The 22509-nt window shown below is 36.4% G+C and overlaps 1 protein-coding gene across 1 annotated transcript in view; it reads right to left on the bottom strand.

The window, feature by feature from the left end:
• The window catches only part of LOC148951192 (membrane metallo-endopeptidase-like 1), a 130355-nt gene that overhangs the window by 93318 nt on the left and 14528 nt on the right, over positions 1 to 22509 (bottom strand). The window contains exons 2-5 of the mRNA XM_089091022.1: positions 12516 to 12610; positions 7626 to 7787; positions 6844 to 6927; positions 1746 to 1951 (exon numbers count right to left, since the gene is read on the bottom strand). Coding sequence (XP_088947148.1) covers positions 1746 to 1951; positions 6844 to 6927; positions 7626 to 7787; positions 12516 to 12610 — 547 coding nt within the window. The remainder of the gene's footprint in view (positions 1 to 1745; positions 1952 to 6843; positions 6928 to 7625; positions 7788 to 12515; positions 12611 to 22509) is intronic.

The raw sequence follows: 22509 nt of genomic DNA, 5'->3' as shown, positions 1-22509 counted from the left end.
GTCAACATATTTTCTTCCCTTCCTACAACCAGACTGTTTTACTCTTAAAACTTTATCAACGTTGTTTTTTTGCGTCTTCATACTAAGCAATTCGCCTCCTGCATAAATCAAGGCAAGGCCTCTGTAACCGCCACACTCATTTTTCCTATAAAGGGCTTTAATAAAGGTTTCCCCAAAACCAGTAGGCGTTTCTCCTTCCTAGATATTATATACATTATATTCAGTAATTTATCTCTAATTTCACAACTATTATATTTTAAAAAATTCGTTTACCATGCTATTAGCATCTTAGGTCACATTATTTTCGAATCTTTTCAGTTCTGTCTCTGACTCTGCCTCACAAAATAAATGTTCATTAACTTCCGAACTATCAAAAATAATTCGATCTTTTCTATTTTATTTCCTACAACTTTATTAAGGTTTCAAGCATGCTCAAGATGTTCAGCCAATCTCTTTTGACATTTTCCATATTATTAATTGAGGCCCGTTCCTATATTTAACTGGGACAAGTGATCAAAATCAATTGTGGCGGTCCTATTGAACTCAGTGTCTTCGTGCCAAGTCATTAGCCCTTTGACAATCATGTGTCACTCTTTTTAATTTATGAGTCATGTTTTTACCAAATGTGACCAATGTATTTTACCTTTAAAATGTAATACTCTATTACAATTACTATTTTACGTCCCTGTTCCAAATTTGCCTAAGCTAGAATATATTCTGGTCCTGTTTGTACCAACCTAGGCAAAGTTATACAAGCCCTAAAGTTCCTTAATAAAAATGCCATATTTCTAGTAGGATATTGTCTATTTTTTCCCGTAATTACACGTAAAATCTGTCTGAGTTAAAACTACCTCAGTCAGTCTGTTCGAAAGGACGAACAAAACTATGACTCGTGCCCTGCACATTTCGGTAAGAAAAAGAGTAACTAGAATTATATTTTGATACCTTACCAACCAAAGCTAGACTTCCTAGCCCTCGGAGATGAGTTACTGAAACTCCTAAGCAGTGAAACTGAAACTCCAAGTTCAAAACATCCAAATTCGTCAATAAAAATGTTAATATGACAGGTGTCTTTCAACTTCGTAACGTTTCATGTCACAATTCCCATATTATCAAAAGCATCGATATTGTAATTGACTTAAGAAAATCAGTCCCACTAGGGCTAATAATTTCTTTTCAAGTCTACACAAAGCCAGTTCAGTACTATGTTCTCTACTAAGCTATAATTTCCTCAAGGGGCACCATTCTTCAAGGTCACTCTACACCACTGCTTGCAGTCAGGGTTCTAATTTGACAATCTTGTGAAAGCAGACGACACAATGAGGCCATGCAATCAGGCTTGTCCTAATACGGATAAAGACAGAGAAAGAAGTTTATGACAGAGTGGAAGACCATAAACCATCTTACAACACCGAAACAGCTCTAGCCTTTTATACCTAGCTTATTAAAGTCAAGGCTTTACTAAATGTTTTTCTTTACGAAAATGTTTACGTGGCTATTTTCGACACATTAACACATTTAACTGTTAATGAAAAAAGGAAATTTATTATTCAACAGAACTTTTCCCTCACTGTTTAAAAATACTTGTCTTATATAATATTTTATGGCTTTCTATTCCCTCTGTCTTTCCCCCTTCTCTTTCTGTTTCTACTTCACTCTCTGATTATACCTGGATAAAAATTTGAGCTTCCTTTAATAATAACCTACATGTTATTTTACTTATATAGATTGTCATGTATACTTACATAGATAAGACTTCTGTTGGTGTTCTTAATGTCCAAAGATACATAAGTGTTGAAGAAAATGTTTACGTTAAACTGATTCTTGGAAAAAGCTGCAAAATTCACCCAGTCGAATTCCCCCTGCCAGTCAGCACCATAAGTGATTGGCCAGCCACCAAAAGTATCAAAGATATCCTTGAGTGGCTGAATTCCAATACTGTCACGTGTATCTGAAACGAAAATTATAAATTATAGGGCATAAGACTGTCATTGGTAAGATGATTGTCAAATATATATGGTCAGCTTAGCTCAGCTGGTGTTATTCTAGTACAATTTCTTGGATTTTAGAAGTACTTCATCTATAGACCAAATAGTAATTATAAAAGGACATTATTTATAAAATACTATACCTATAATTTCCAAAATTTACTACACGAGCACTTTGGTTAGACAATTGTTAGCTTTGATGAGCTAAATTAAAAAGAAATTCTTGCTGGTAAATGTTCTCACATTGATGCTGTCCCTTCATTAACATGAAAACGGCAAAAACAATGGTATTATTAGAAGTTCCATGATTCAAAACGACAATAAAGAATTCAAAAGTAAAAATTATCGCTTAGTTCCAGTAGTCTATATACAATGCGTTCATATTTATTTATCCAAACACCAACACAAGCTAAAACCAAGTATGAATGAAGCATTCATTAATTATGCCGGTTCAAATAACCAAATATTAAAACAAAAAAGGTACCAAAATTTTATACTTTTCTTTACTTATTCCTCAGTCCTTCTACCTTCTTGGCACGGCTCAGACCTCCTTTCTTAGGCTCAGGCATCATTTTAGGCTCAGGCATCAAAGAAATTTAAGAGATCTATTGAACCAAATATGAGAAGAAATAAAGTCAGTTAATGTTTCTAGCAATAAACTACCATTCATAACTAACAATGAATAAATAAAACCCACGCCCAAACCGAACCGAAATTACAATAGAGAATAAGTTAAACTCAAAATGGTCTAGAACTAGTACAAAGACTACTACTAGTACTGTGCCTTCTAAAGACCAGAACATAATTTGCACTTTTCTGAAAACAAATCTTTTTGCGAGTTATGTGTTTTTATTTCTCATAACATCGAAAAAAAGAAGAAAAAATGCAATCACCATCGTAACCAAGACTACTGAAAACAACAAATTAACGTTGATTGACAGTTTAATATATACTGATATTCATTGCTGAAAGTCTTGATAATATCGGATTTATTTAAGTTATTATCGAAGAGATAAAGTTTGAAAAGTATTTTGTTTTTATTAAAGTACAAATTATGCTCTACTCTTTAGAAGGCACAGGTGGCGTTAGTCTCTTTGTGGTAGTTCTTGCTTGTTTTGAGTTTGACTTGGTTGCTTATTATAATTTATGTTCGTTTTTGGTTTTATTTATTTATTGATAGTTTTTTATGGTAATTTTACAATTGAACAATTATTTGAATTTAATTATGCTCATCTTTGGTTCAAGGTAGCTCTTTACTTTTATTTGAAAAACTTCTTTTGTGGAAAAAACATCTTTAAAATTAATTTATGTTCGTTTTTAATGACATGTCTAATTGATAGCGTTTTTAATTGGTTAAGAAAATAATGTTTTAAATCTTTTCGGTTTTTATCTATAGGAATTCAGATTTTGGCGTATATTTATATGTGGGACAAAATTGTGTACCATTTTTTTTTTAAGAGTTGTACTATAATGCTTGGGATTGATAAGCACGGAGAAAAAAAACAAATATATGGGTTGCAGATCTAACCCCATCGTGATACAACCTTGAGTATAAAAAAATATTAACAAACTACCCCTCTCTACATAGCCCTGAAATTTTCAGCTTAATTCTCTCAGCCTCAACTGAGATTAAATAAAAAAAAAACAAGTTTTTTTAAACTGAAAGTAAGGAGCGACATTAGAACTTAAAACGAACAGAAATTATTCCGTATATGAAAGGGGCTGTCCTCTCCTCAACGCCTCGCTCTTTACGCTAAATTTTTTTATTGTTTAAAAAAAATAGAGTTGTGAGAAAGTCAAACTTTAGCGTAAAGAGCACGGCGTTGAGGAGGGAACAACCGGTTACCATTGAGCCGGGTCACTCCTTACTTACAGTTCGTTACCACGAACTATTTTATATCGCAGATAAACGCTTTTGACAACCTTGGACTTTTGGTAATGGATTCCATCGCAAGTATTCGTAAACCTGGATATCAATTTTCATTTTATTTTAAAGTGGGGCCTAGATAATGACCTCATTCTTTGACCAAGTTTCAAACTCTTTGAATCTCGAGCCTTAGCGATAGTATTTTGAATTCGTACAAGTCCTTGTATATTACGAAATTATGTTATTTTCTTCCAGCCAAAAAGAGACAATAAATTTCCTAGGACTTATCAGGAGTGTATTAACTTATGCAATATTTTCACTCTAGTTTTTACAAGACCTAATTATGTTGAGCATTCAAATGTTTTATTTATTTTGAAAATCCCTTTATCAGATTTGAACTTCATTTTTATTTTGACTTCAGAATCATTATTTGTCCTAATATATACAACTGCTTTTTGCTTATCAGTTATGATGCATGGCGAAACATTTTTCTTTAAACAAAACGATAATTCAAGAGCATAACTACGAAAATAAAGTAAATCAAAAGGATAAGAGGATGTCTCAAATATGTTTGCTATAGTTCATATAAAGGTTGTTATTTCCATTCCAACGCTGTTGTGTAAAGTACGCATAATCCAACCTATCTATTAATCTATTGAAATATTGTGGAGAGACTTTATTTAGAGCTGAGTAATAGATCTCACATCAAGCTTATGACCCCTCCAGGTTTTCATTAATGAGAATCTGGATGATCCAGGTTGGTGACAGGAGCAGTGATTCTCTCGCAGACTTCCACTCTAACCTACCAATTTTGAAAAGACCATTTGATTTTTCCATTTATCTTTCACCTCCGCAGTGTCATAGCCTGGATTTCATTTAGAAAGGAGAAAAACCCTTTTTTGGAAGGGGAAGAAATTCACCCTAAACTCTCCAGTTTGATGGGGGGAGGGGCCTTCAAAACTGCTTCCTATCTACATCACCAAGAAGAATAACAAGATTCACCCTAAATTTTTGGCTACTTCTGTCTCGTGCTCTGATTTATCTGATTATTTTTGAAAGACAAAGTCCACGGAAGATACTTTCAGGTCTGTGAACAAAAATATACACAAGAACCTGGGACAGAAAACAATCACCCTCTTTCGCACAGAGTGCTAATATAAAGATTTTTGTTCTTTACTTATGTTCAATTTTCATTTCTTAATCGTTACATTAAAATTTACTCTGCATAGTGTGGTTTTTAATCAACTCCCAACTCAAGCAACTGGCATCCTAGGCAACAACTTCTATAACACAACACTCAATCTACAAAACAATAAAGTCAGAGATATCCAGGAATTGTAAACGAAAAACTCCAGAATATGTCCCATACTCAGCATGCCACCAGTCTTTAAACCGATCTAATAACTAAGTTATATCAGTGCTTCCATTCCACTAATGTGGGAATAAAGTATTTACGTGCGAAAAAAAGAGTAGAATTATAGTAGGATACAATCCGGAAGTAAGTATGTTATCGTTCTTACTATTTGAACAGGAATGTTAACAAAATTGATTGATTCTTACGATATATTACCAGTGTTTCCACTTCAAATTTTTTCAATTCCTAAGAGGCTGCTTGAAAATCCCTAAAAATCCCTATTTTCAATACCAAAATCCCTAAAAGTTTACCCATGGAAGTCCAAAAATCAACCAAATGACACGATGAGCGCTAGTCAACTTTAGCACTCCACTTGGCGTCTTGATGGATGTCACCCAGTTCCAAAAATCAAACCTTCAGTCCTTCCCCGTTGGTTATTTTGTTTCAAATTTCGCGGGTCTATCCAAGTCCGACAAAAACAAGAACGTTTGTCAATTGCTTTTCCCGAAATCCCGCAGTTGTATGCAAAATTCCTATTTCCATGACAAAAATCCATGGGCTCGGCAAGGAAAAAAGTGAAAAATCCAAGTTTAAAGTAGAAATAAAGTACTATAATAGGTCTAAAAATATTAGAAAAGAAACGTTCAAAATAAAGTAGTCTACTCTAAAATATAGTAGAAATGGACGCACTGGGTTATATGTACCTTCACCTTAAAGAATCAATAAATAGTATTGACGGGATAGAACCCTCAGGGAGCTGGGTGCCATGGGCGCCCATATGGGGGGGGGGCTCTTGCCCCCCCCTGGCAAAATGATGCTGCCTTATTTTTATATTTTTTTTCTGAGATTTCTATTATATAGCATTAAAAGTAGCAATTAGACGAAGTTTGCCCCCCCCTGTAATTCAGCTTATGGGCGCCCATGCTGGGTGCACCACGAGAGCTTTTGTTGAAATACTCTTGCATAGCATTTCTTTGCTTCAGATGCTCAGAGCGAGTTGTGTGTAAACTTCTTTGTCTAATTGTCTTGACAAAAGGAAGTCAAAGAAGAGAAAACTCCTTAGAAGACAAGTGAATAAAGTTTTAATAGACAAGCACTGAAGCTACATCAACCTTACCTTTGGGGGTAGTAATTGGTCTTTGATGGTTCTTCAGGCTGTCGTTACAGCCTCACTATGGGTCCTTTAAGTGGTACTAAGTTAAAGTTCTGGTGTCCTACCTTTTGGTTGTAATTCTAAAAACCAAAATGGCAATTATACCACATAAATCTTTAAATGACGAAGCATCTGCAATTTTAATTACGTTGAAGAAGCAAGAATTAACTATTTTGAAATTTCGTAAATTCCAAATGGTCTGTTTTTGTGACACCTGTTAATTGGAAAACTTTTTGGTGGATATGTTCAATCAAAATTAAAGATAAGAAATGAAGTAACTTTCTTAGATTTGATTCCTTATTCTTTAGAAACAGGGGTCGAACTAACTAACTTTTTCACGACAGCACAATTATTTTGCTTTAGAATATTGAAAAATCTACCAGTCAACTTGAAATACTCGTGTTTTTGTAAAAGTTATTCGTCTTTCGTTTTTAAGTAGATAGTTTAATTCTTTCGTTTACATTTTAAAGGCCATACTCACCAAAATCTAGACAGGCATTATATAGTTCCTTTGCTTGGTTAACTGGGACAGGGTCGGCTTCATCTACTGGGGCTTCAAGAATAGCTAAAACAAAGAATTACTTTTAATGTCTTTTCAATTTATTCATTTCCAAAAGAGGAGAATTAGTAAAAATTGTGTTATTAAATGCAGGCATTCGATTTGTTAGAACAGCCCGTTAGCCCTTCAAAACATATATTTACAGCTTGGTTATAACTCAATAATAATCAAATAAACATAAAATACAAAAAAAAAACGAACAACAAAATAGTAAGAAAAAAAGAACGTAAATAAGATAATAAGATAGTAAGAAAATAAGAAACTAAAAAGCAAAACGCAGGTAAAAAGGGACTGCTTTATTCAACGTGAGTTATTGCCTAGGAAATGCTCCTTTGCCGGGTACTTAATTTGATGAAAGGTTTCTGCCTCTTTAATGCAATCTGGGAATAAATAGAAGCTTAATTGACTCAGGTTTCTAAAATCCTGGCTTGTTCCTCCTATAATGAGAACAGAAAACAAATCTTTTGAATAAAAACCTTAATAACCTTCAGCAGTACATTATTTTCGGCCGAGGGGCTTAAAAAATGTTAAATGAAAATATTCACAAAAATAGATGGTCATGGTCAAAGGATTTTTGCACCCACTCAACAAAGAGTGGGCGCAAATCCCCCCTCCTTTTTCTTACGAATCGGGTGATCGCAGAAAGTTGTGAAAGGGCTTGCTTTCCATTAGGACAAGATATTGGAAGTGAAAAGAAAACTTACTTTTTAAAATGGCATTAAGCTCGTTTCTCAGAAGATCAAAGTTTCCCCATCTTGACTTCTCCTCAGGGATAGGATTCTTCTCTATCCAACCTCCACAGGCATACTGAAAAAAGTCAACACATGGGTCGGCTGTCTGGTCCATAGCCTCAATCAATTCATTTGCTTCATGAAAAAGTTTCGTAAGCAGAAAAATACATTAGAAAGGAATTGGTGATAATAGTTAATAGGTAACATATAATTGATTGTAGGAAAAGGAAATCAGATTTCCAAGGATATTGGAGAAGAATAATAGAGGGACATTCGTTTTTTAATGATATTAAAATAAAAAAAATTGTCTTCTTGCAGTTACAAATTACTGTTCAGTTGATTCTGAATGAAAATCACTACTTTCAAAAGAGTCTTGTGCCAGAAGTAATTGTCACTAACACTCGTTTGTCCTAATTCAGCCATTTGGTTTTTGGCATTTTCCTGTTAATCATTGTTTTTCTATGTATCTCTTGTAGGTTTATGCAAATTGGGTCTTAAGTAGGTACAAGGTACTTCCGTTTCTCAAAAACTTATTTTCTGGGTTGTCAAGTTTACCAGTAGTTTTTTGACGTTTTAATCTTTTACATTAATTTCTAAGTAGCTCATACTACCGTATTAATATAAGTAATTTTGCTTTGAGTAAGTTTTTGTTCACAATTTCCTGTAAATTAGTTTACGGCTAGGTTAAATTAATTTAATTAGTTTAATTATTTTGTTTTGTAAGTTATATTCTAACTACAAGTAACGTCAGTTATGTAAATTACAAGTTACAAGTTACACAAGTTTGTAAATTATATTGTAACTTTGTTTAGTTACATTAGTTAAATTATAACAAATTAGTTTAGTAACAATTAGTTTACATAAATTAATTTGTTTAAATTAGAGCAAGAATTCAAGAAGCAAAACTTTAGTGATTCAATCTAAAGAAGAGTTTTTTGCACGGGTGAGGGGGCAAATTCGAAAAATGCAAAACATTTTGATTATATGAACACACAATAGAAGACACGTTGCACATTTTGAGACTGATTGACAAGGTCTGCTACCTAAGGAAACCTACGCTGCAATGTTAAGTCTAAGCTATGTTAATGCTAAGTCTAATGTTAAGCCGATACGTCAGGTCAATTTACGTCACGTTAGATTATGTTTGGCCGATTTACTTAAGAGAATATCTCATCGCTTCAAAACATAGCCTGATGGAACGGCAAGTCCCATGTCGTTCAACTAAAACCGGTAGAACGCAGTTAAAATGGCTTTGATCTGGCTTGAGACTTTTACAAGCTCCCTTAAAAAACGGTATAGATACTCGCTATAGTTCAGTGGACCTGGAAAAGGCTGTTCCAAACTGGGTGATTATGGTTCGAAATCTTCTGGGTGCCCGGAATTAGTAGCTATACCTGGTTGCGAAGCCAGAAAAAGTAAGTGCACTTTGAGAAAAACTGACTAAATTCAATAAAAGTACTGACTGACAGAACAGGCAGAAGATTTCCTAACATCAGCGGGTGTTCCCCAATGTTGCTTCTTGTCACCCCACCTTTTTAACCCGTTCCTCAACGCAGCGCTATCACTTGCAAAAAATGTACACGGTGCAGAGATTGGAGGGAAGTTAATCGATAAACTGACGTATGCAGATGACATCGAGAAAATCAAAAGCTAAGAGCATCTACTCTAAGCTGATACCGATGAACTAGTGTCAAGAACTGAGGCTTTTGGGATGGCAATTAATGCAGCCAAACCCTACGGTTATGCAGGTGTCTAGAGACCCTGCTACAAGAGCTGTGCAGCTGACAATAAAAGGGGAGCCAGCAAAAAATGTTAACTCCTTTGTCTATTTAGGGAGGCTCCTAACTTTTGACAACGACTGTTCAACAGCAATCAAGCGGAAACTTGGCCTGGCTGGCGCCAGCTTCTAGGACATCTTGCCAATTTAGAAAAGCAAGGCCTTGTCAACTTCTCTAAAGGTACGACTCTTCAACTCCTTCATGATCCCCATCGCCTTACACTTAAGCGGAACTTGGTCAATAAAAGCTGATGATGAGCAAAGAATTTCCGTATGTGTAACTAAATACCTTAGACGCGTTGCGGGGATTACCTACGTTGACCGAGTCTCCAAGACTCTCAAACGAAGGCCTTCAAAGACTACTCCGTTGCCCCCGAACCATCATGGACCAGATCAAAAGCCAAGAAGTCCACTTGTTTGGCCATATTCAGCGAATGTCATCAAACCAGCTACAAAAAATTATCTTTGAAGGACGGGTTCATGCCACACGCACCCTGTGAAGACCTCATAAGAGATGGGCCGACAACTTCCCGGCCCATAGCCTCCCCCAGCTACTACATCTAGCGCCAAGCACAGAGAAATACAGGGAAGACAGAGGGAAATTCATCGTCTACTTAGAAGAGAAGAAGTCCCAATGCAGCCACAAAGGACATACGGGACGTAAGTCAAGTACAGTAAATACAAAATTAAACAAAATATTTATTATGTGTTTACCATTGATTTATTACTGGAATAAATACCAGATACTATATGAAAGGTTTTGCAATACGCTAGTAGGTGAACAGCTACAAGGAATCTGACAAAAATGATGACAACCAGTGTTGATATTAGAAATAAAATCTATTCATAACAAAATAAACGCACAATGAACACACAAGGCTCCTTGGTCTGTAGATGAGGGGGAAAGACAAACGAGCCATTTAATCTATAATTAAAAGATAGCAGATTAAAATTGCTGAATAGAAGAAAAAATAATCAAATTAAATACATTCAATGGATTAAATAAATGGATTAAATTCCAATCAATTCTACAAAACAAGAGTAACCTATAAGAAGAAGACTTTTTAACAATTTTTAGAGCAATCTAAGCGAATCCACCTTTGAGCTTATTCAGGCATCATATTCCAGACAATATGACCCGGTTTGCCTGCTTCAAACATCTTAGAAGCCCTTCCTTGCTGGTAGCAAAGTTTCCAGTGCAAGAAATTCGCAAATACACATTCTTTCTATGTAGTCTATTATAAACTTATATGTCTATGGTACTCACAATAGGTAAATGAAATACCATACAGTTTGTCACTTAAAAAAAATGTTTTATAGTATAAACTTGATAGAGAATTATGACATGTTAAGATACGAGGCACAATAAACTGAGAGCGTTGGTCTAGCAAATGGTCCCTATGAGCTACTAGCTGAACAGACAACCAAGACCAAACATAGCCACCTTTTCTAATAGAATCTATCTGCAAACGATGGGTATGTTACATGACTAAGGGTTATTGCCCCTGGGGTTTTAGGGGTGATGTCGATTCTGGAGGCAAACTTACTAGACACTCAATGTCCTAAAAAAATGTCACCTCGGATTGTCTATCCAATATTAGGGGATTAGAGGAGCCGGAAAGCAAAAAAGGGCAAAGGAGGGAGACTGTTTACCCTCCAATTACTTTTAGCACTAAAAAGGGCGCTAAAACTTTTAATTTAGAGTCAAATGAGCTCCCTCTCAAGTTTCTACGACCCCCGTTCATATGAAGTGGTCAGGGGAAAGGTATTTTGGCCCTTTTATTCCTCTTTGTCGGGTATCGTTTGGGTGGAACTGATATTGTTTTCTGCTATTTTTCCTCCTGCATTTCCTCCATGAGCCCTTTATAAAAAAGACTCAAGAGATATGAGTTTTGAGCCGACCCAAAAAGAAATTTGGCCCTATTTTGGGCCCATTTTATGTGGGTGCATTCCTAGGAACATTTTTTTTTTTTGTATATTGGGTTTCTCTAAGCTAAAGACTTATGACTGTAAGTGTAAAAGCCTATTTAAAAACTTGGAAAGAAAGGAAGTTTTAAGATTAGTCTCTGAGCAAAGTTACCCCCCTCCCCCTCTATATATTATTTTATAATAGAATAATATCCACTCTCAACTTGTAGCTTATACGGTTAGATTGCCATTAAAACAAAAAACTTTTTCCCACGCCTGTATAAAGAATTTTTGAGAATTTAAAATAAATGTTTGGGACAAAGAGATGAATCTAGGCACTATTAATAAAAACAGATTAGTACTAAGAACAAAGACTATTAAAATTGACAATGTAATAAACCTACATTGTAACGCATTACGAGTAATACTAAATTACTACAAGGAAGATACAGGGCGGCACGCATGATAAAAATGGCGGTTAAGCTCACCTTAGTTTCGGATGTTCAGGCTTTCACGACAATTCAAAGGCAATTTTGCCCATAGAGACAGAACGTCAAGAGGTTAAAATCTTGCCAGTTTTCGCTATTTATTCAATTCGTCCATTGAAACATCGTTTGAATCCATAAAACTGCGACTTCCGGTTAACGGCAAAATCAAGCTCAAAAATTTTACAGAATTTAGACTGTTCTTTTTTATATCTCAATGACTGTCAAACGTCCATACTCAGGTTTGTTGACAGTTTTGAATCGTCTATTATGCAGAGTAGAATAAGTCTGACCAGTTTGGACGTTTAAGTATCGCCCTGGCATAAGGGAGAAATTATCACACGACCAGGGCCGTATCCAGGATTTTTTCGGGGGTGTTTTACGCAAGGATTTTTTTTCGTGTACCCCGTACACAAAAAAAAAAAAATGCGTAAAAGTTTGTTTATATCCATTTTTGTTACTTTTTTACGCGTCAGACAAACATTTCGGGGGGGGGTCACCCCCCCCTCTGGATACGGCCTTGCACAGTACGCACGGTATAAAGCGCTTGGTGACAAGGACCTGCTTACTGATTTTAAGTGAAAAGTATAACTACAAAAGGTTTTGTCTGTTTTTCAATTTTGCGCTATAGTTAGTAAATTGTAATATTCAGAAGAACCGATTTCCCTAACACAAGAAAAAAAACTCACTTACCAGCAAAAGCGCATTCCGGGGTGTTACAAACTTCTTTTGTTGAAATCAAGCTCTTTGCATTAACTGCAACCACACAAAGTACTAAGCTCAGGAGCCTTTAAAAAAATACCACTGAACATAAAACATATGAAGACATGATTTACTTCATAATATCGGAGACGATAAAATTGAAAAAAAAAAAAAAATATTATGTGGAGTTCAAGACTTGCTAATTTCTCCACAAAGAAAAATTTTGGTTCACAAAAAGTTCTTTTGACAATGGTATAGGTATAGTCAGTCATTTTAGCCAAAACAAGGTAAGAATCTTGGAATTTGAGATAGTCAGCAATAAACTCGTACAAGTCTTTATTGCGACACCCTAAAATTTGTCTCCAATCCTAAATATAGTAGGGCATCCGCGATTACAGATTTCAGAGAAAGGTCAAAGGGAAAAAAGTGATGTTTTTCACATTCTTTGAAATATCTCGGTTCCTGTGACTTTTCCATTTCACAATCCCCACCGAAAACAATTTTGGAATTTCTATCTTTTACCGTTACTGAGAAAGAGGCCGCTGACTTCGACCCCTCCCCCAAAACACGACTTCGAAATCAGGAGTGTTGTCCCCAATACAGTTACGAGGGGCATTTTTTTTTTTTTTTTTTTTTTTTTTTTTTTTTTTTTTTTTTAACAAAACAGTAATAATGAAAGTAGAATTACAGTACATATCCATCAGATAAGTGAGCAGGAAGTTATTTAGAGGTCAAGAAGCTATCTTAGTTGAACAAGATTATAATAATATTCAAAATTATGAAATAAATAATTACATTCCTTATATTTTGTCTGCTTCTAATATTACCAAATATCAACACAAATATGTTAGTAAAAATATATTTAATTTCCCTTGATTCTCGGTCATTTAGATCAAACGCTACTAATAAAAAAAACTGTATTTCCCAAGGAGGAGGAAGGTCTAAAAAAGGATATTCTAGTAAATAAAACTGTTTTGTTCATTGTAATGATAGTACTAGGAAAACAAACCTGGCTGAAAATGTACTGCCAAAAATCATACAAAGCGGAATATATATAAAACCTTGTTCCTGTGGCAAATTTTATATGGACAGAACACAGTGAAGTTTAGAAAATAGACTACAACAGCGTAAAAATGTAATAGATTCTTCTCTAAATGTAATAAAAACCAGAAACCTTTGATTCAGCAGTCGCAGAACATTTGCTTGACCTTCCACACAATAGCATATGATTTGATCAGTCAAAAATAATTGATAATCGTGATGGGCTTTTACAAAGTTTTAGGGAAATAATAGAAATAAAAAAACCATGGGTGGGATAGTATGAATAGAGAAGAAGGGGAATATAGACTGAATCCTATTTATAAAGAGAGTCAAGACTTAAATGCTTCAAATAAAGACATTCCGGACAATCAGTCCCAAACGAGTTTGAACCTTATAAATAAATATCAAAGTGAAATGAACTTTGGAAAGAGTCAATGCGCTTCTGCTAGATTAGCAAACGAAAAGATACATGCACTTTATCGAACAGAATAATGTTTTCTTGGCCTGTATGTAATGATATTTGTTTTAACCTGGGCATATGTAAGTTGATTATTTCATTTTGCAAGATTTCATTATCAAACCAACTACATCTCTACTGTTGCTTGGATGCATTGTGATTTATCAGAGAGACAACCTCATTTGTCCCACTTGTGAGTAGGGAAAGAGGTACCATTTTGCTTGCTGCCATAGCAATTTCTACATTATTCTATAGAAGCTCTACGCCTTTTCAAAGAGATTCAGAGCTCCCTCACATAATGGAATTTGAGGGTCGATAAAGTGAAATTATGTCACTATTCTAGTTTTTTTTTCTAAACCAGTATTGCCTATAACTTAATAAAGGGTTAAGGTGATTAGCGATTACGAGCGAGGATAGTACGAATTGCTTGTGAAAAACCCCGGATGAATTAGTTGAAAATAAAGTTCTAACAAGAAATGTCTGAAAATTAACGATAGAATGACATTGTGACTTGACCTTGATTTACTTCTCCGATGTGGTCTGTATAATACAAAAGTAACATTTGAAAAGTATTGTCAATTTAAAATAGGATCTAATGTTCCCTTCGTTCCCCCATTTCTGAGGGCAGGGGAGGGTAGGAGAGGGGGAGGGGGAGTCAATTTTGGAGTTAAAACAAAAAATACTCAGAATCGAAAATAAATGAGATCTGCCTCAAGGGGAAAGCTCAGAAGCCCCTCGTTCCCCCATTTCTGCGGGCAGGGGAGGGGGAGGGCGAATCAATTTCAGAGGGAAAACCAAAAATACTCAGACTCAAAAATAAACGAGATCTGCATCAAGGGGAAGGCTCAGAGGCCCTTCGTTCCCTCATTTCTGAGGGCAGGGGAAGGGGGGAGATCTGCCTCAAGGGGAAGGCTCAGAGGCCCTTTGTTCCTCCATTTCTGAGGGGCAGGAGAGGGAGGGGGTCAATTTTGGAGGGAAAACCAAAAATACTCAGAATCGAAAATAAACGGGAATCTGCCTCAAGGGGAAGGCTCAGAGGCCCTTCGTTCCCCCATCTCTGAGAGCAGGGGAGGGGTGTGTGTGTAAACTTTGGAAATAGGTTTTTCTTGGTTAAAACCAATAATTAAAATTCTAAGTATATGTCAAAAGGTTCAATTCCTAGTTAAAATCCCATTTCCTTGATAACTAAATTAATTCTGAATATTTTCTGTAATTCCTGGAAGTTGACAGATTAAGGTGGAACAGTTCTGTCAAATGCCCAGATGTGTATCTGAATATAAGTTACCAATTTAGATTATTTGAGTCAGTTCGAATTCTGTATCTGTCCGCCATATGTACCTTCACTGTATTATATGTATAAATAAACGTTTTATACTCTAAACACAGACTATGTGATGGTTAGAGGCTCTAGGTATCCTCCATCGATAGAACCCAGATAATAGGTCAACGCTACCATAAGGCCCTAAAAAGAAGAAGTCTCACTGTACAGAGAAATAGACAATTCAGAGAGAAGTAAACAAAAAAAATTTACAAAGTGGTGGCAACAGTTTTTGCCGGACAGGATTGCAGTAAACATTTTATTTTGAGGCCCGTCACCTACAAGATTGCAGTAAACATTTTATTTTGAGGCCCGTCACCTACAGTGTCGTCGTTCCAACTTCAGTTCCAGGTTCCAGTTCAGATCTACTTCAGTTCGAGGTTCCAGCTTCAGTTCCAGGTCTAAGTTCATTTCTAAGTTCCAGCTTCAGTTCCAGGTTCCAGTTCAGTTCTAGGTTCCAGCTTCAGTTCCAGGTTCCAGCTTCAGTTTCAGGTTCCAGTTCAGTTCCAGGGTCCCACTCCAATTTAAGGTTCCCGTTCCAGACTCCAGTTTTTGAAAAAAAAAGTGAAGAACTTCGAAGGACAATTTTCGAAAGTAAGTCACGCATTTTAAGTTCGCACCCGAGTAGGAAATCTGTTAGGAAGGTTGAATAACGATTTTTCCTTGTTTTTAGACCGTTGACTTAATTAATTTGTTTTACTAATATTTTTTTTTTCTCGTTTAAAATGAGCGTGATTCCAATTTCAGATCCTTCAGATCCTGAATTTAAAAAAGATATTGCTTCATCCTTCTTCAAAGAAATAAGAAGTAAAGGTTTAAGTATCAATTTGAATTTTGATTCTTCAAGTCGGGACTATAATCCCACTTAAATTGTAAAATTTTTGACTACTGTGGGTAATTTAATGGCCAAAGAAAATGCCACGGTAAGAAGTAGTTTAAATATTTGGGATAATTCTGAGGATGATATAACAGATAAACAAATTGAGGATAAGAACAAGGAGAATTTGAATCAAAGAGTAATTGGGTCAGTAATGGATCCCCTGGGAAATATTCCAGTTCTTGAAAATGCAAAATTTATAAAACCTTTTTTAGCCAATTGAGAAGGGTAAAAACATTGCTAGGCTGGTCAAACTCGCAGGTGATAAATGCAGTACCGATTAGAGTAACAGGGCCATTACTTAATTTTTTTTGAGGATAGAGAGTCCTCCAATATTATAAATTCAGAGGAACCTGAAAAGGAAATGACGCAGGCATATTTACCAGGAAAGACAGCTGGAAAGAAATTCAAAGATTTAGCTGAATTGAGGCAATCATCCAATGAAACAGTGTATCAGTTATATAAGAGGGTGGAGATTGCCACAAAATCATATCGATCTGGGTATGGCAGATTAATATTAGTATGGCGGATAAATATTGAGAGATACTTATTAGAAAACCAGGATGTTTACAATTCCCTTTATGAAGAGTATAAGATAGCGCAGCGTTTTGAAGTTATTGAAGACGCAATTGGTGAAGAAAAGCAGGAATTTTTTCAGCAACCGTAGATACTGAATTTCGTTGGACAGGACAGAATGAAGAACTTCGTCAGAACTGGCCTGACGTAAAACGTGACCAGGGGGATAGGTAGATTTTTTTTTAGTGCAGGATATAGGGATCATATTAGGAATTTAAGTAGAAATTTTAGGAAAAAAAAAATTATGACTGAGAAACTGAGAATTTTTTTTATAAGGCATTGATCTAGAAAGGTATATTATCAAGAGAGACGAGAAATTTATTATTAGGAACCGACGTAATGAGGCGTTGTGTCGAGAGAGATAAGGCTGGTGAAGGGGCGAACTATGGTTGACCGAGGGACCAGATAAACTGAGAATTTATTAGGAACCAACGTAATGAGGCGTTGTGTCGAGAGAGATGAGGCTGGTGAAGGGGCGGACGACGGTCGACCGACGGACCAGCGGTTAACAGGTTACAGAGGATCCTGAGAAAGGAAGGTCTGAGCGGTTAACGGGTTCAGAGGATCCTGGGAAAGGAAGGTCTGAGCTCCCATGGGCGAAGAGAGAGGTAGGCGGTGGATCACCGAACCTCGAAAACCCTGCAGGTTTCGTACCATGGAAAATAGTCGACAGGGCGGAAAAGAGCGTGCCAGAAGTCGACAGGGCGGAAAAGAGTTCCGTGCCAGAAAGGAAAATAGTCGACAGGGCGGAATAGAGTTCCGTGCCAGGAGTCGACAGGGCGGGAAAGAGTTCCGTGCCAGAGAGGAAAATAGTCGACAGGGCGGAAAAGAGTTCCGTGCCAGGAGTCGACAGGGCGGAAAAGAGTTCCGTGCCAGGGGGAGTGACAGATAAAAATTTTGTGTCTTGGCTGCTGAAAATTTTTGACGGCCTGTTTCTGAAGGAAGGTATTCTTTATTGTTATCCGCTAGGAGGCGTTGGCAAGGACAAAGGGATCCCTAACACAGCTAAAATAGTCTTGCCAAGTGTCCTAGTAGATTCGGCAATAAAACTAGCTCATGATAGGAAAACAGAGAAAATCTCAAAGGTTACAATATAATAAAAATGCTGTAGAACAACCAGTATTTCGAGAAGGGGACTTAGTTTGAGGATAGCTTATTATAGAGAGAATTGAAACAATTATTGAGATAAGTAGAGTAAGATGATTATAGAGATTAGTATGTTATTGTAGTATAAACGGTGTTGGGAATTGATGTCAAAATGAGGATGTAGCTAGTTTTTATGCTGATTAACTGGACAGGAGAAATGATTTCTTTGAAATAGGAAAAATAGAAAGATAAAAATGACAAGCGAAAGATATGTTACCAACATTTCTCAAATGATGTATCTACTTCCTTTTTGATATCTTATAAGTAGTAAAAGAACCGAATAATTTGGAAAAGAAAGAATTAAAGCTTTAGGTAAAAGGAAAGTAAAGGAAAATCTCATTGTGTTTCTGTTGAAGATTATCATTTTTGTTTAAGTGTTCTGTTCAAATTTAAGTTCTTTTAAAAGATATTCTGACGATGTGCAAATTTTCCTATTAGGTGTAGCTATGCGACTTTTATGCGAACTCAGCAGGACAATATAAAGTGAAATGAAAGTGCCAATTGGAAAAATATAATATCTTGTGACTTGTTGATTCAGTTTTAGTGTCATTATTTTATTTTATGTTTTTGTTAATTGTACCTTTGTTTTAGGATATAAAATCGTTTTTTTTTGGAAAAAAAAAGATTTTGGAAACCCCGGAGAAAATCTATAAACTTTGGAAGTAGGGTTTTATTTGTGAAAAACAATAATTAAAATTCTAAGTATATGTCAAAAGGTTCATTTCCTAGTTAAAATCCCATTTCCTTGATAACTAAATTAATTCTGAATATTTTCTGTAATTCCTGGAAGTTGACAGATATAGGTGGAACAGTTCTGTCAAATGGCCAGATGTGTATCTGAATATAAGTTACCAATTTAGATTATTTGAGTCAGTTCGAATTCTGTATCTGTCCTAGCCATATGTACCTTCACTGTATTATATGTATAAATAAACGTTTTATACTCTAAACACAGACTATGTGATGGTTAGAGGTTCTAGGCATCCTCCACCGGTAGAACCCAGATAATAGGCCAACGCTACCATAAGGCCCTAAAGAGAAGAAGTCTCACTGTACAGAGAAATAGACAATTCACAGAGAAGTGAACAAAGAAACTTTACAGGGGGAGGTCAATTTTGGAGGGAAAACCAAAAATACTCAGAATCGAAAATAAATGAGATCTGCCCAAAGGGGAAGGCTCCGCGGCCCTGACGGTCCCCCTGGTCTGCGAGCCGGGTAAGGAGAGGGGGGAGTCAATTTTGTAGGGAAAACCAAAAATACTCAGAATTGAAAATAACTGAGATCTGCCTCAAGGGGAAGGCTCAGAGGCCCTTCGTTCAACCATTTCTGAGGGCAGGGGAGGGGGAGGGGGAGTCAATTTTGGAGCGAAAACCAAAAATACTCAGAATCGAAAATAAATGAGATCTGCCCCAAGGGAAAGGCTCAGAGGCCCATTCGTTCCCCCATTTCTGAGCGCCGGGGAGGGGAGGGGGGAATCAATTTTGGAGGGAAAACCAAAAAATACTCAGAATTGAAAATAAATGAGATCTGCCTCAAGGGGAAGGCTCAGAGGCCCTTCGTTCCGCCAATTCTGCGGGCTGGAGCGGGTGAGGGGGGAGTCAATTTTGGAGGGAAAACAAAAAATACGCAGAATCGAAAATAAATTCGATCTGCATCAAGGGGAAGGCTCAGAGGCCCTTCGTTCCCCCCATTTCTGAGGGCAGGGGAGGGTGAGGGGGGAGTCAATTTTGGAGGGAAAACCAAAAATACTCAGAATATAAAATAAACGGGATCTGCCTGACGAGAAAGGCTCAGAGGCCCCTCTTTCCCCCATTTCAGAGGCCAGGGGAGGGGGAGGGGGAGTCAATTTTGGAGGGAAAACCAAAAATACTCAGAATCGAAAATAAAGCATGATCTGGAACGATTTTCAAAATCAAATTTAATTTTCATTGAATACTTTTCATTTAAACTTAAAATACGCTAAAAGATGGTTCTTGTGAAACTATTGCAGTTTATACAAAAATGAACGATTTTCAAAATAAAACTTAATTTTCATTGAACACTTTTCATTTAAACTTAAAATACGCTAAAAGATGATTCCCGTGAAACTATTGCAGTTTCTATAAAAATGAAGGATTTTCAAAATCAAATTTAATTTTCATTGAATACTTTTCATTTAAACTTAATATACGCTAAAAGATGACCTCCATGAAACTTTTGCAGTTTCTATAAGAATGAACGAATTTCAAAATCAATTTAATTTTCATAGTGCTGTACTGTGGTACGAATTGCTTGTGAAAAAAACCAAATGAATTGGTTGAAAATAAAGTTTTAACAAGAAACGTCTGAAATGTATTTTTTGTGGGGGGTGGGGGCGATGACAGATTGTTTTAGTTAAATGGAGTCGAGTCGCACGAGGGGTCAGTTGCACGAGGGTTCAGTTGTATGGGGTTTCGGGTATACAGGGGTGCAGTTCCATGGGGGGAGTCAGTTGCACGGGGGTTTAGTTAAATGAGGCTTGAGTTGCGTGGGAGTTGAGATGCACGAGGGTTCAGTTGCATGGGGGTTCAGTTACATGCGGATCCAGTTACATGGGGATTAGTTAAATGCGGTTGAGGGTCAATTTTGGAGGGAAAACCAAAAATACTCAGAATCGAAAATAAACGGGGTCTGCCTCAAGGGGAAGGCTCAAAAACCCTTCGTTCCACCATTTCTGAGGGGCCGGAGAGGTTGGGGGTCAATTTTGGAGGGACAACCAAAAATACTCAGAATCGACAATAAATGAGATCTGCCTCAAGGGGCAGGCTCAGAGGCCCTTCGTTCCCCCATTTCTGAGGGCAGGGGAGGGGGGAGGTCAATTTTCGAGGGAAAACCAAAAATACTCACAATCTAAAATAAATGAGATCTGCATCACGGGGCAGGCTCAGAGGCCCTGCGTTCCCAAATTTCTGCGGGCCGGGGAGGGGGAGGGGGAGTAAATTTCAGAGGGAAAACCAAAAAGACTCAGAATCGAAAATAACCGGGATCTGTCTCATGGGCAAGGCTCAGAGGTCCTTCGTTCCTCCATTTCAGAGGGGCAGGAGAGGGAAGGGCAAACCTAGTTTTTTTTTAGATTTTCGTGGGTGTTAGGTTCCTGGGATTTATTATTTGAGAAGTTAACTTTAGTATTTCATAGTTTGACTTGCCTGAAATCATGAATTAGAATATTTAATTGGCTGTCTGGGGATTTTCAGACCTAGGTTTTTTAGATTTTCGTGTGTGTTTGACTCCTGGGGTTTATTATTTGAGAAGTTGACTTTAGTATTTTGTGGTTTTACGTGCCTGAAATCATGAATTAGAATATTTAATTAGCTGTTTGGGTTTTCCGACATAGTTTTTTAGATTTTCTTGGATGTTAGGTTCCTGGGATTTATTATTTGAGAAGTTAACTTTAGTATTTCATTGTTTGACTTGCCTGAAATCATGAATTAGAATATTTAATTAGCTGTTTGGGGATTTTCAGACCTAGGTTTTTTAGGTTTTCGTGGGTGTTTGTTTCCTGGAGTTTATTATTTGAGAAGTTAACTTTAGTATTTTGTGGTTTTATGTGCCTGAAATCATGAATTAGAATAGTTAATTAGCTGTTTGGGTTTTCAGACCTAGTTTTTTAGATTTTCGTGGGTGTTAGGTTCCTGGGATTTATTATTTGAGAAGTTAACTTTAGTATTTCATGGTTTGACTTGCCTGAAATCATGAATTAGAATATTTAATTGGCTGTTTAGGGATTTTCAGACCTAGGTTTTTTAGGTTTTCGTGGGTGTTTGTTTCCTGGAGTTTATTATTTGAGAAGTTAACTTTAGTATTTTGTGGTTTTACGTGCCTGAAATCATGAATTAGAATAGTTAATTAGCTATTTGGGTTTTCAGACCTAGTTTTTTTTAGATTTTCATGGGTGTTAGGTTCCTGGGTATTTATTATTTGTGAACTTAACTTTAGTATTTCATGGTTTGACTTGCCTGAAATCATGAATTATAATATTTAATTGGCTGTTTGGGGATTTTCAGACCTAGGTTGCTTTCGAAAACCCGGATGAATTAGTTGAAAATAAAGTTTTAACAAGAAATTTCTGAAAAGTATTTTTTTGGGGGGGTGGGGGCGATGACAGAGTGGATGTCTTAGACTAGTTATAATGCTGTACTCTGACATAGAGAAAATCTAAGTATAAGAATGAATAAATTCTCTATCAACATCTATTGACGGATACTTGAGATAGCATTGACAAAATCAAAGTATCATAAGTAGCAAACTCTTTTTTGAATTCAACTCATGGATACACAATACAGATATTATAAAAAAATTTGTAATTTCCAGACTTCATTTACATGCAATACATACCGAGAGTTCAATGACTCCTCCCCGCAAGGACTTCCAAGGGTTTTATGACTCCTCCCCACAAGGAATTCAGATGGTTTTAGGACTCATCCCCCTAGCCATAACTCCATTCAACCTTGAGCGAAGATATAAAAGTTTGATGAAGTATTTTTCTACTTAACAACTACATTAATAACTTCCAAGATGATAGGACTGTATGACACAGAATTTATCAGTTACC

Source organism: Artemia sp. Qi Xiang Cuo, chromosome 6 (assembly GCF_049724085.1).
Source record: "Artemia sp. Qi Xiang Cuo chromosome 6, ASM4972408v1, whole genome shotgun sequence".
Classification (NCBI taxonomy): domain Eukaryota; kingdom Metazoa; phylum Arthropoda; class Branchiopoda; order Anostraca; family Artemiidae; genus Artemia; species Artemia sp. Qi Xiang Cuo.
The sequence above is the reverse complement of the archived record's forward strand: the minus strand, read 5'-3'. Positions and strand labels throughout refer to the sequence as shown.